Source organism: Taudactylus pleione, unplaced genomic scaffold (genome assembly GCF_031769625.1).
Source record: "Taudactylus pleione unplaced genomic scaffold, aTauple2 ptg000676l, whole genome shotgun sequence".
Taxonomy (NCBI): Eukaryota; Metazoa; Chordata; class Amphibia; order Anura; family Myobatrachidae; genus Taudactylus; species Taudactylus pleione.
The window spans coordinates 604,225-616,885 of NW_028285078.1; the positions used below are offsets into that span (position 1 = coordinate 604,225).

At 44.7% G+C, this 12,661-nt stretch overlaps 1 protein-coding gene across 2 annotated transcripts in view; it reads right to left on the reverse strand.

The window, feature by feature from the left end:
• KAT6A (lysine acetyltransferase 6A) overlaps nucleotides 1-12,661 on the reverse strand; it is a 68,185-nt gene that overhangs the window by 36,952 nt on the left and 18,572 nt on the right. For both annotated transcript variants that reach the window (XM_088455869.1, XM_088455868.1), the window contains exon 3: nucleotides 1,487-1,595. In XM_088455869.1, the coding sequence (XP_088311995.1) occupies nucleotides 1,487-1,595 (109 nt within the window). The remainder of the gene's footprint in view (nucleotides 1-1,486; nucleotides 1,596-12,661) is intronic.

Consider the following 12,661-nt stretch of genomic DNA (forward strand, 5'->3'; position numbering starts at 1 on the left):
TCTGATTGGGCCTTGCTGGTAGATGACAAATAATTGAACAAAGGGACATACACAAGAGCTCAAATCCGCTCACCAGAGTGCCAAGATCAGATGGGAGGGAGGGTGCAAATTTATCATTTGCAAGGGGACGTCGAACACCCTAGCACCGGCCCTGCCTAACATGTCCTCTTTTATCACCCTCCATAGCAAGAAAATAGCAGAACAGCCAGCACACAGCCCAACTGGCAGTGAGAACAGTTCTAGGGTAATATGTACAGAGATGTCCTCTCAGGCACAAAAGGTGCAGCCTAAGCGGTCATGCAGGTAGGGGAGATACCCAGCCTAACTACATGATAAATTAGCACACAGAGCTCAGAATATATGGACGGTCACTAATGGAACCACCACATGGCCCTACAAGGAGCAGCTCACATTCCTCATTATTACGCCTCCTTCTAGATGTTCTACAGAGAAGGTGGACAGACCGGAAATAGTGAGAAATGGGACTAGATGACTGGTAATGTCAGACTAGCAATGCCAAAGCCATCACGCTCAGCCAAAATATACCCACCCCCTGGCAGGCAGGATAGCAGGAATCAGAAGCATAGAAGGCACTTATGGGATGTGTCAGGGAGAGACCATTTCTCATCCCCAGCAATGTGCGTAGTAACAGGAAAGACCATACAAGATTCATTTGCTCGGTGTCATCAATGCTGAGTATTTTCATTATTAACCCCTATGCAACCCAAGATCATACTGTAATTGTATAAGTATACAACATAGACCTCCAATGGTGCACATATAGCAATATAAAACACGTAATTCTATAAACTGGGAAAGATATAAAAGCTACCTATCTCAATTAATTACAAACTAAGCATTATATTGTCATTTCTGTGTGGTGTTAAACTGTTGCAATATTCTCATGTTCCCCAGGGATCCAAGTCCTGTACAGACTGCAGTCAATGAGGCTTCTTCTCCCTTTATCAGGCTGACACCAAGTGGCTAGCAAAGTGTATTACACCACAGAAACACTGATATAAGCTAGCTAGGTGATAACTGCACCTGCAGAGGATAGACGGGAAATTTACCAATTGTGGGGCTTAAGGGGGGCATCTACTACACTACACGATTTTAGCAGGCGATTGAACGATAACGACGTCATTATCGTTCAATCGTTTAAACATAGTTTATAAATCGTGCAGTGTTTGGTCGTTAACGATCAACGATGCGCTCTCCCGTGGGTCGTTTGATCGTCTCATCAGTCAACCGGACATGCAGGTCAATTTCACTTGATCTATTAAAGATCATTTGCAAATCGTTCAGACTGAAAGATAAAATTTCAAGGGAAAAAAATCTCGGGAAAATAGATTAGAGATTGGACAGGGAGTAGATAGTCTAGTGGATGTGCTCCTTTAGTTTGAAGCACTTTATACCAGTCTTCTAAACACAATGGAGGGAACCACTGTATGTGATCAAATGAACTAAAATCTGCGTCTAGACTCACCGCTGTTTCCACAATCTGCACATGATATGAGTTCTTCCGGCTTCTTCTCTCGGTTATGTTCCTTTGTTCCCAGACAAAAACTGCATATTGGGATGGGCTCTGCGACTGGCTGTAGGAGACAATATCCACAACGTTACAGGTCATAAGTGTAGTGGTATAGAAAAGATCAGAAAACTAAACGTAAGAAGTCATCATAATAGAGAACAATGGGCAAAACATTTTGTACGACACAAACATGTCAAGGGTGGCGCTGTCATTTAAACAGCCATGTGGAACTTTTTCCAGATGTTCATACATATAGGGGGCCATTCAATTAAGAGCGAAGCAAATAGCAATGGGAAGTTGGTCCTGGAGCTATTCAATTCACCTTGCAGTTTAGTCCGACTAGTCTGACAGAAGTCGGATAAATTAAGTTGTCGCAACTTAAGTGCCGGCCGCGAGGCTGTTAGCGCCGCGTTAAGCCGGAAAGCGGCCAGCACTTTAAAGGATTTCTCCTTTCACCCCCAGTGCGCAGAATTGAATAGCTCCGGGAGCTCCCTCCTGGCGCTAATAGCAGCACGCAGAATTGAACCACCCCCAAACTTTTTATGAAAGGGGTGGGAGTTGGCAGGAAATGTTAGAAGTGTGGCTCTATATTTTTTCTTTTCGGTTTAATTCCCCACTGTTTTTTACACTTTATTCTTGCCGACTATATCCTTTGTAGTGCGTCCCAACCGGCTACCTCGCCAGGTACTTACATGGGCATGATGAGCAACAAGTGGGTACCTTATTAGCCGTTTTCCATTTTACCCCTGAATGTCTTATTTTCATGCATTGCTTATTTTGCACATTGTAACCTATGTAGTGTCACCAGAGACGGCTGCCTCGTCTGGTACTCTTGTGGGTAGGATGAACAATGGCTCTGATAATTTTGTAAGGATCCTGTATATCACTTTAGTATTCTGTATCGCCCCCATTATGTGTCTTGCCCAGACATTACCTATTCCGTCCAGTGTAAGCTATGTAGCGTGCCCAGGATGGCTGCCCCTCATTGTACCCATGTAGGTAGGATGAGAGCTGTTGAAATCGATGGCCTAAAATGGCTGCCTCACCTCTACATTATGTTTTGTTTCTGTATTTTCTGCAAATCTGAACTTCTGTATTATGTTCATGATTTTTTACAAAGGCTTTTGTAGAAATACGCTATATAAATAGGATTATTACACCAAGATTATATATACAGTGCTTCATTGTTATAATTAAGCAAATAAAAAAAGCTCCCTTAGAAAACTAATAAATGTGCGTGCCGAGCACACATACACCCATGCATCTTAAGCCACATACACAAAGGGGCGATGGCGCGGCGATATGCCTTTTCGTAACAAGATATCGACTAAATCGCAAAGAATGTACGCATAATTGCGCATTCCCGCGGTCACCAACAATGGACGCCAAATCAAACCTAGCGAAATCGCAAGCGACCAGTGCATTGTTAATTAATGACGTATCAGCGATCGGTCAGTTGTTCATTAAAGTCGTCCAGTGTGGACGCACAATCATTGTTCACAAGCCAGTCACTCCAGTGTGTTCCCCAGCCTTAGAGAAGCGGAATAGGATGTTAAACCACAAATGGAAACAGATTTCTTCTATACATCACTCTATGGCAGTGGTTCCCAAACGGTGTGCCGTGGCACCCTGGGGTGCCTCAGGACGCTTGCAGGGGTGCCTCAGGTTGGTGGTCAATGTAATGTAAATATGTGAACAAACAGAAGTGAAAACCTGTACATCACAATATAACTGAACCTGGGGATGGCAGGTAAGCACAATGTACTACACTTTACTACATTTTTTTTCTGAAAAACTCAATAACAAAACTTAAACTCAGGGATGCCGTGAAAACAACGCTGATACTCTAGAGCACAATGATTCAAAATAGTTTGGGAACCACTGCTCTATGTGATAAAAATCATAAGTACATTTCTCAGAGAAGAGAAAACAAAATCACTCAAAGAAAATCAAATATAGGTGGTCCAAATAAACCACAAATCACACCTTAGTGTTCCTTCTAGGACCCTGCACCTGTCACACCCTGTGCAGTTCCTCTTTCCTGTCACTCTCTGCTCTGGTGCTTGTAGCACACTCAGCTGATGCCACAAACTTCTCAAACATAGACCAGTGTGTGCTAGAAGCACCAGATCAGAGAGTGACACTCCAGACAGGAAAGAGGAACTGCAAGGGTTGTGACAGGTGCAGGGTGCTAGAAGGAAGACTACACATGCTCAGCTGATCCACAAAAAGCATTTAGTTTATATTGTTCTTTTTCAGGACACATAGGGGTGAATCCAATTGTGCGTGATGTGCCAGCTGGCTGTGCATATATTGGCCATTTACTATAGTACCAACATGGCAAGTTTTCCCTTACACCTCTATGGCGAGCCAGAAAAAAACTTGCAATGCCGGATGTCGCAATTTGCTGTTCCGGAACAGCACACAGCACCGATGTTGGGGAACTGAATCAGCCCCAAAAGGTTTTCTTTTAGAACAAATCTAAAAAAATATTTTTTTTTTGGTACTAAATTATCAGGAAGAAATACTCTATTCCATTATTTTCCATCCTGTAATATCCAGTATAGTCCTTAATTTATTCTGTAACTTTTATACCAGCCTAACACCCCTGGGGGGAGGTTAGGGTTAGGCACCCCCCGAGAGACTTAGGTTTAGGCTGCGGGGAAGGGGGTGTTAGGTTTAGGCACTTGGAGGGGGGGGGGGGGGGGGATGTTAGGGTTAGGCACCCCTAAGGGAGGGTTAGTGTTAGGGGGTAGAATTAGGTTAGCGATACTTACCTTTTGACCATCGGAATTTACCATTGCCTGGCTGCCGGGATTTGAACCACCGGCCATGCGGTCGGCGGTAATGCCTACTGCACCCTGTGCAGATACAGAGGAGTTTCTTAGGACTCAAAGCCTTCATAAGTATCTAGTTTTTTTTCTTTCCATCTATCATATCTCCATCTAACTTAAGTAATATTTTGTGGGGGGTCAACTAAATTCCTTCTGAGGAACCGATTTCCAAACAATGATAATAATGTGTATTTAAGCCATTACAAAAAGTGTATATGAGGCAGCTCTCGCAGTTATCAGTCTAACTTGCTGAATAGATTAGAACAGGAAACAGCTTATTACAATTCTGGCCGTAATAGCAGAAACCATGGACAGCTATACTAGGGAAACTTACAGAGAAGATCAGCCAGTCAGTAACTAATATCTTGTATGGGTACAATTCTTCTTGAAGTACTGGCCAGGCTCCCAGCTGTCCCCCAGTCACAGCAGATGTTCCCAATCTGCAGAGAGAAGAGCTGAGAACCCGAGCTGTGACTACAGGAATACGAGACGCTTGTTTATCAGCGGAGACAGCTCACACTGATACGTGCGCACTCACTTCCCTTTTGTACCCTGACACAAACACCTATTGGTGGGCTGGGTAGAAAAATATGGCGTTTAAAAACAAGGTGTTATTGAAGAGGGACAATATCCCTCTTACATTGCAGATATTGTTGTGACAAATGTACACTTATTGATATGCTCATTGTAGGGATCTGTAGTGAGATAGCTGGCCAGGAACCAGGGCTCACTTCAGGGCTGCTGTAAAACAATTAGTCTCAAATAGACAACACGGTGGTCTTCTCCTATTAGCTGTACTGCAGCTGTCAGGGGGGAGACAATATACTGATGAAGGAGACATGGAAACGGGACTCGCAAGACTTCTCTCAGCCTAAGCTGTAATGTATATATCAGTACGGGGCAACTGGTCGCTGTCCAGCTTCCATGGAACTACAAGTATCAGATGCACAATATTGTGAGCCGCAGGCTGCCTCAGATATCTGGAAAGCTTCTAGGTTGCTTTGTATGGCTGTTCTGCTCTGCTTCAGATTGGGTGGGGTAAATCACTTTATATTTAATATGAGAAGAATGGGTAGTCTATGTTGTGCAATTAAAATATTTATGTAAGAGGTTTTGGAATTTAAAAAAAAAAAAAAAAAATACACCATGTAATAGACAGATAGAGGTCTTATGGACTTATTAGCACCACAAGGTTCAGAAACGGGATGCAGTTGAAATACCAGCGTGCAGGATGCGCCAGATTCCCAACACCAATCAGAATCCTGGCGCCAGCATCCCAACAGTAAAGTAGTGGAATTAGGGGGAGGCTTAGGCACAGGGGGGACGGGGGTAGGGTTATGCACTGTGGTCATGTCCAATGACCTGGAGCCACTTTAACCAAGGTCAACTCTGAGAAATGTAATTGCTTTAATCCAGTAGTTCCCAAACTGGGCGCCATGGGGCACTTGCTTGGGCGCCATGGGTTGGTGCTCCAGGACCAAATCAAATTATCTATGGTTAATATGAGTGTCGCTGCCAATCATAAAATATATGGACAAACAGAAGCACAACCCTGTCCGCCACCACACAACTGACCCTGAGCATGACAGGTAATCATAATTTGCTTTATCTAATATTTTTTACTGAATCTCTCAATAAGAAACGTTTGACCTATGTGTGCTGTGAGAAACATCTGCTGATACTATAGGGCGTCACGCTTCAAGAAAGTCTGGGAAGCTGTGCTTTATTCTATGGTCACCTCCGGGACCAGCAATACCCCCAACGGTCACTACTCTTATTGGCTTCTCTTTCTCTGGTCACAGCTGCTCCGCCCACTTCCACGCGTGGTGCCTCCCATCATCTGCAATGCCCAACTATCACCGTCATCCCAATTATCTTCACAATAACTTAAGCACGCCAACTTCTGGTTGCTTTGGTGGACTAAATGAAGCTGATCTGTAGACATAACATACAGAAACGACACCCATGCATTTCCTGTTTATGGCAGAACACCATGGCCAGCACTGTAAAGTAGCCAATAACAAGGGAGCGCTATGTAAGGGTCAGAAATGCAGCAGCTGGTAAGAGGTCATCTCCCCGTCTCAGATGACACCAGGCTGCCCATAGAGAAAGATTATCACAGACAGAAGAAGGAGGAAGTTTGTCATTGGTCTGACACCCAAAACACAACAAGCTGAGGATATAAATAACTTAAATATGCTCCCACTGCTGGAATCACCTGACTGGAGAGACAGAAAGGTGGCGGCCTGCGTTAGTGTATAACCTTCATACCAAAAGTGAGGCCTAAGCTACATGCAACCTCCCTAGATCTGCACGTCTCTGGTGCACACCACCACACTCCCGGCTCATTACACCTCATATTACGTATACAATTGAATGGCAGAACTGCCTTTGTACAGAGATTAAAGCCACACAATATTTTCCCCTACTATTTACTTTGAGAGCAGGAAATGCCCATGCAAGATTAGCAGGAAGTAAATGCAGGGAAGGCATTTCCCTGTATATGTAACCATGTTTGCCTGGACAGAGAATCATATTCATGCCTAAAAAAATAATAATATTCACAGATACAGGAGGATCTGTGGTGTGTAATAAAGTACAGCAGAAAGCCACAGCCACCAGACCTTCACTTCCATCCTATACTTGCACGTGGCTGATAACCAGTAGCTGACACACTCTCGGAGTTCCTGAGGATTGTGGCTTATATGCTCTCCCAGCGTCCAAACCGTCATTAGGGGGAATTCTATGACCATCCTCGTTTACTTTCAAGAAGTCGCCCATCCTACAACTAATGCCACAGGGCAGGTGCAAGTACACATGGATGATGAAGGCTTGTCGTAAGCCAGGCGTACTTGCGGTAGATACAGAGATCAACACACGTTTAGATGGGCGAGACTTTGCATAGCTGCTGAATTACCCTCATTTTGCCTCAGCACCTAGAGGCGTTTAATAGGCGGCTGTTGTCCCAGCCCTTTTTCATAAGGCACCTGGAGAACCTCAATGCGGTGGTCCCTGTGGAATATCCACCATCTATTAGCTGTCCATAGATGGATATTTTATCTCACAATGATGCCTGCACAAGTTATAACAGACACTAGGGGGCACAGCATGGCCGAATCAGCAACCACACACTTGCCCGGTATGGGGCCAGGATTAGGACATATCTGCTGGTGCATGAAATATTTTTTTTTTTTTTTTTTAAACTGTAGCAAAACACAACAATAAAATGCATACACATTCACAACACATTACACTAAAGGTGCGTACACACGGTACGACATCTTTGAACGATAACTATATCGCTCAACGATATATCGTTCATTTTCATGCAGTGAACAACGATGAGCGTTCCCACATGAACGATATCTATGATAATCCGTACATGCAGGCCAACTTGCACAATATTGTCAACTTTGCCTGTTCAGAGATGTGGCAGGATGACTTCACTGAAAGATATTGTTCAAAGATAACTTATGGTGCGTACACACGATATCGTTGGCTGATAGTCCTGCACCCTCCTTGGTGTGCTGGATGTTCGATATCGAACCTCCAGCACACCACCAACTCACCGACTATAGCAACCCGCGATCAACGCAATCAATCGCAGGCCCCTATAGTAACCTGCTCGATATTGAGCAAGTTGACCGGCATGCACAGACGATATTGCTAAATGCCCGCGCATCGCTGGTCGATGGCAAGTTGGTAGGGACCATTGAAATGACCGATTTGAACGATAACTATTGTTATCACAAATCGCTACGTGTGTACACACCATTTGCAAGATATCCTTCAAGTTGTTGGTGGTACATATCGTACCATGTGTATGCAGCTTAAGGTTGTGAGACCACTATATAGTTTCAAATGTGCGGACAAGCCGTAAACACAGGAAAGGAACAAGTTGCGCTATGGTAAGTATCACTGCTAGTATATGCGCTGCTGGTGCAGATTCTTCGGTCAATTTGTGGTCACCATGTCACTCGCTTACCTAGTGTTAAAAATTTATTTTCATATGCACTTAAAATACATTTTTAAGAAAACAGATCATTGGTACATTGCTTCTGATACTATAGCAAGTGCCTTCATGTTCCCCAACAAAACCTACCACGTCATGTTTCAGAATGCTTTGTATTTAAACCTAAATATCTAATGGATGTGTGCAGTGAGACTAATATTGAAGATGGATATGGTATATATGTTCTATTAGAGAGGACTTTTATATGTCATGAGTGCTGGTACATTTTGTACTTTGCTGCATTCCGATTCTCCTCTGTAGTGTTAGTTGCAGCCATGACAAACTTATTGTAGTACCAATAGATATAATCTCCACTAAGGACTGGTGTCATACGTAGAATATCATCCATTTATAGAACCGGAGAGAGGTGGCCACCAGCTCGGATCATGCAGGATTCTTGTGGCTGCAGCTATTGTCTAAAGTGACGGGAGCTATTTATTTGTGCCACTGGGCGAGAGTGCCACGGAGGAGGACAGTCAGGGGCAGGATGTGAGGAAAGTAATGGGTAGCTCTGTACTTATCACCAGGAGGCATCAGTACAATCTAACACTAATTCTCTAGAAGATTGAGCTACATTTATTACAAACATAATTCTGGATTAGGAAGCACAAGTTACATCAAATAATGTAGATAGTCAGGAACCAAACATATAGATCCATTGTCATTGATGGAAATGACACTCTAATGTTAGGTGCCAGCAGTAAATGCTTTAGTCTCATGGGCTATCCAGGACAACCCTAGAACACGTCAAGCCCTGTTATACAAGAACGTTTCTGCTGCAGGCTCAGTCTCTTGCACTATTGGCGGGAAACTGCATATGGAAATACCTGCCAACAACGAAAAAGGAAAACAATTTGAATGAGATTCAAGTCCCCACCCAAATCACCATATGCCTCTCATTAATCACAGTTCTGGAAGACAGAAGCAAAAAAAACAATGCATGCCTCTAAAATATTAGATTGTGGCCCTAAATGTTTAGGATTCTGAAAACTTTCCTCCTTTAAACTAGGGGTGAGCGGGTTCGGATTTCTGAAATCCGAACCCCCCCGAGCCCCCCCGATCCGAGTCCGATCCGAGTCAGGCTCGACTTTTCCCGCCTGACTCGGATTCTGAAATCGAGGCAAAACGTCATCTTCCCGCCTTCCGAGTCTCGCGGGTTTTGGATCCTATATAAGGTACCCACGTCGGCGCCATTTTCTCACTCGGCTGTGGACAGTGAAGAGGGAGGGTGGGAGTTAGGGCTGTGTAGTGTAGTGTAGTGTAGTGCTGCTGTTGTCCACTACTTCAAAGTCCATAGGGGCTGGCTGTGTTGTGCTGTGCTGCTGTTGTTAATAGGGGCTGTGTCCACTACTTCAAAGTCCATAGGGGCTGGCTGGACTGTGTTGTGCAGTCAGTTCTCCATAGGGGCTGTGTCCACTCCAAAGTCCTGTGCAGTGTCCCAGTCCTAAAGGAGTGCTGTAGTGTTGTCCAGGGGGTGCTCTGTCCATCAGGGGTGCTCCCCCCAAGTGCTAAAAAAATTATATATTTTCTGTGTTTGTGAATTGTGTGCGCAGTAGCCGCACGTGCATCAACAAAGTAGTGCCAAGCGTGCGCCTGTGTCATAAGTAAAGGGCCGGCTGGCTTGACCGTTAAGGGTGCTGTAACCCCCGAAAGTACACTCCAGTCCAAACCAAAAAAAAAATTATTTTCTGTGTTTGTGAATTGTGTGCGCAGTAGCCGCACGTGCATCAACAAAGTAGTGCCAAGCGTGCGCCTGTGTCATAAGTAAAGGGCCGGCTGGCTTGACCGTTAAGGGTGCTGTAACCCCCGAAAGTACACTCCAGTCCAAACCAAAAAAAAAATTATTTTCTGTGTTTGTGAATTGTGTGCGCAGTAGCCGCACGTGCATCAACAAAGTAGTGCCAAGCGTGCGCCTGTGTCATAAGTAAAGGGCCGGCTGGCTTGACCGTTAAGGGTGCTGTAACCCCCGAAAGTACACTCCAGTCCAAACCAAAAAAAAAATTATTTTCTGTGTTTGTGAATTGTGTGCGCAGTAGCCGCACGTGCATCAACAAAGTAGTGCCAAGCGTGCGCCTGTGTCATAAGTAAAGGGCCGGCTGGCTTGACCGTTAAAGGGTGCTGTAACCCCCGAAAGTACACTCCAGTCCAAACCAAAAAAAAATTATTTTCTGTGTTTGTGAATTGTGTGCGCAGTAGCCGCACGTGCATCAACAAAGTAGTGCCAAGCGTGCGCCTGTGTCATAAGTAAAGGGCCGGCTGGCTTGACCGTTAAAGGGTGCTGTAACCCCCGAAAGTACACTCCAGTCCAAACCAAAAAAAAAATTATTTTCTGTGTTTGTGAATTGTGTGCACTGTGGCTGCACGTGCATCAACAAAGGAGCAGCGCCAAGCGTGCGCCTGTGTCCCATAAGTAAAGAGCCGGCTGGCTCATTTCTTAAAGGGTGGTGTAACCCACAAAGTGCACTACTCTCCAGCAAAAATAAAATAATATTTTCTGTGTTTGTGTGCGCTTTAGCCGCACGTATATATATCAATATAACATAAATGGAGGACCAAACTTTCTCCGATAAAAATAAAATAGGGAAAGATCAAGAACCTCTTCCTCCTAGTGCTGTTGCTGCTGCTGGTAGTTGTTCATCATCCCAGAGAGGAAGTAGGAACATCACTACTTTTACTAAACAATTGACCCTCCAACAGTCCCTAGCGATGAGGATGAAGTACGACAGCAGTCATCCTGAAGCAAAACGTATAACTGAGGCCTTGACTGCTATGTTGGTGTTAGACGTGCGTCCGGTATCCGACATTAGTGCAGTGGGATTTAGACAATTGATGGAGGTAGTGTGTCCTCGGTTCCAAATCCCGTCTAGATTCCACCTGCATCCTCAAAGCAGCAGCGACAAGCGTGCGTCTGTCTGTTAAAGGGTGGTGAAACCCTCAAAGTGTGCTACACAAACAATTAAAATATTGTTCTTTTTTTTTTGGTCTTTGTGAAATGTGTGGGCTGTAGCCACACCTGCATCCTTAAAGCAGCAGCGACAAGCGTGCGTCTGTCTGTTAAAGGGTGGTGACACCCTCAAAGTGTGCTACACAAACAATTAAAATATTGTTCTTTTTTCTGTCTTTGTGAATTGTGTGGGCTGTAGCCGCACCTGCATCCTTAAAGCAGCAGCGACAAGCGTGCGTCTGTCTGTTAAAGGGTGGTGACACCCTCAAAGTGTGCTACACAAACAATTAAAATATTGTTCTTTTTTCTGTCTTTGTGAATTGTGTGGGCTGTAGCCGCACCTGCATCCTTAAAGCAGCAGCGACAAGCGTGCGTCTGTCTGTTAAAGGGTGGTGACACCCTCAAAGTGTGCTACACAAACAATTAAAATATTGTTCTTTTTTTTTCTGTCTTTGTGAATTGTGTGGGCTGTAGCCGCACTTGAATCCTCAAAGCAGCAGCGACAAGCGTGCGTCTGTCTGTTAAAGGATTACATCGGTGACAGCATCCAAGTAGGCATGTCAGACAGTCCGTACCTGTACTGGCAGGAAAAAGAAGCAATTTGGAGGTCCCTGTACAAACTGGCTCTATTTTACCTGAGTTGCCCCCCCTCCAGTGTGTACTCCGAAAGAGTGTTTAGTGCAGCCAGGAACCTTGTCAGCGAAAGGCGTAGGAGGTTGCTTCCACAAAATGTGGAGAAGATGATGTTCATAAAATGAATTATCAACTCTTCCAGGGAGACCAGCCTCCAGAACGTACAGAGGGACCTGTGGTTCCAGCAGGGACGAATTAATACTCTGTGAGGATGAGGATGTACACACTGAAGAGGGTGAGGAATCGGTGGATGAGGATGACATCTTGCCTCCGTAGAGCCAGTTTGTGCAGGGACACATTAATTGCCAGCTTGTTTTGTGGGGGCCCAAACGAACCAATCATTTCAGCCACAGTTGTGTGGCAGACCCTGGCGCTGAAATGATTGATTTGTTAAAGTGTGCATGTCCTGTTTATACAACATAAGGGTGGGTGGGAGGGCCCAAGGACAATTCCATCTTGCACTTCTTTTTTTTCTTTGCATTATGTACAGTTTGGGGCCTAGTTTTTCTAACTGCCATCCTGTCTGCCACTGCAGTGTCACTCCTAGATGGGTCACGTGTTTGTGCCGCCCACTCGTGTCGCTTAGCATAGTCATCCAGCTACCTCGGTGCAACCTTTTGGACATGAAAACACTATTGTGAGGTGTGAGGTGTTCAGAATAGACTGGAAATGAGTGGAAATTAAGGTTATTGAGGTTAATAATAGCA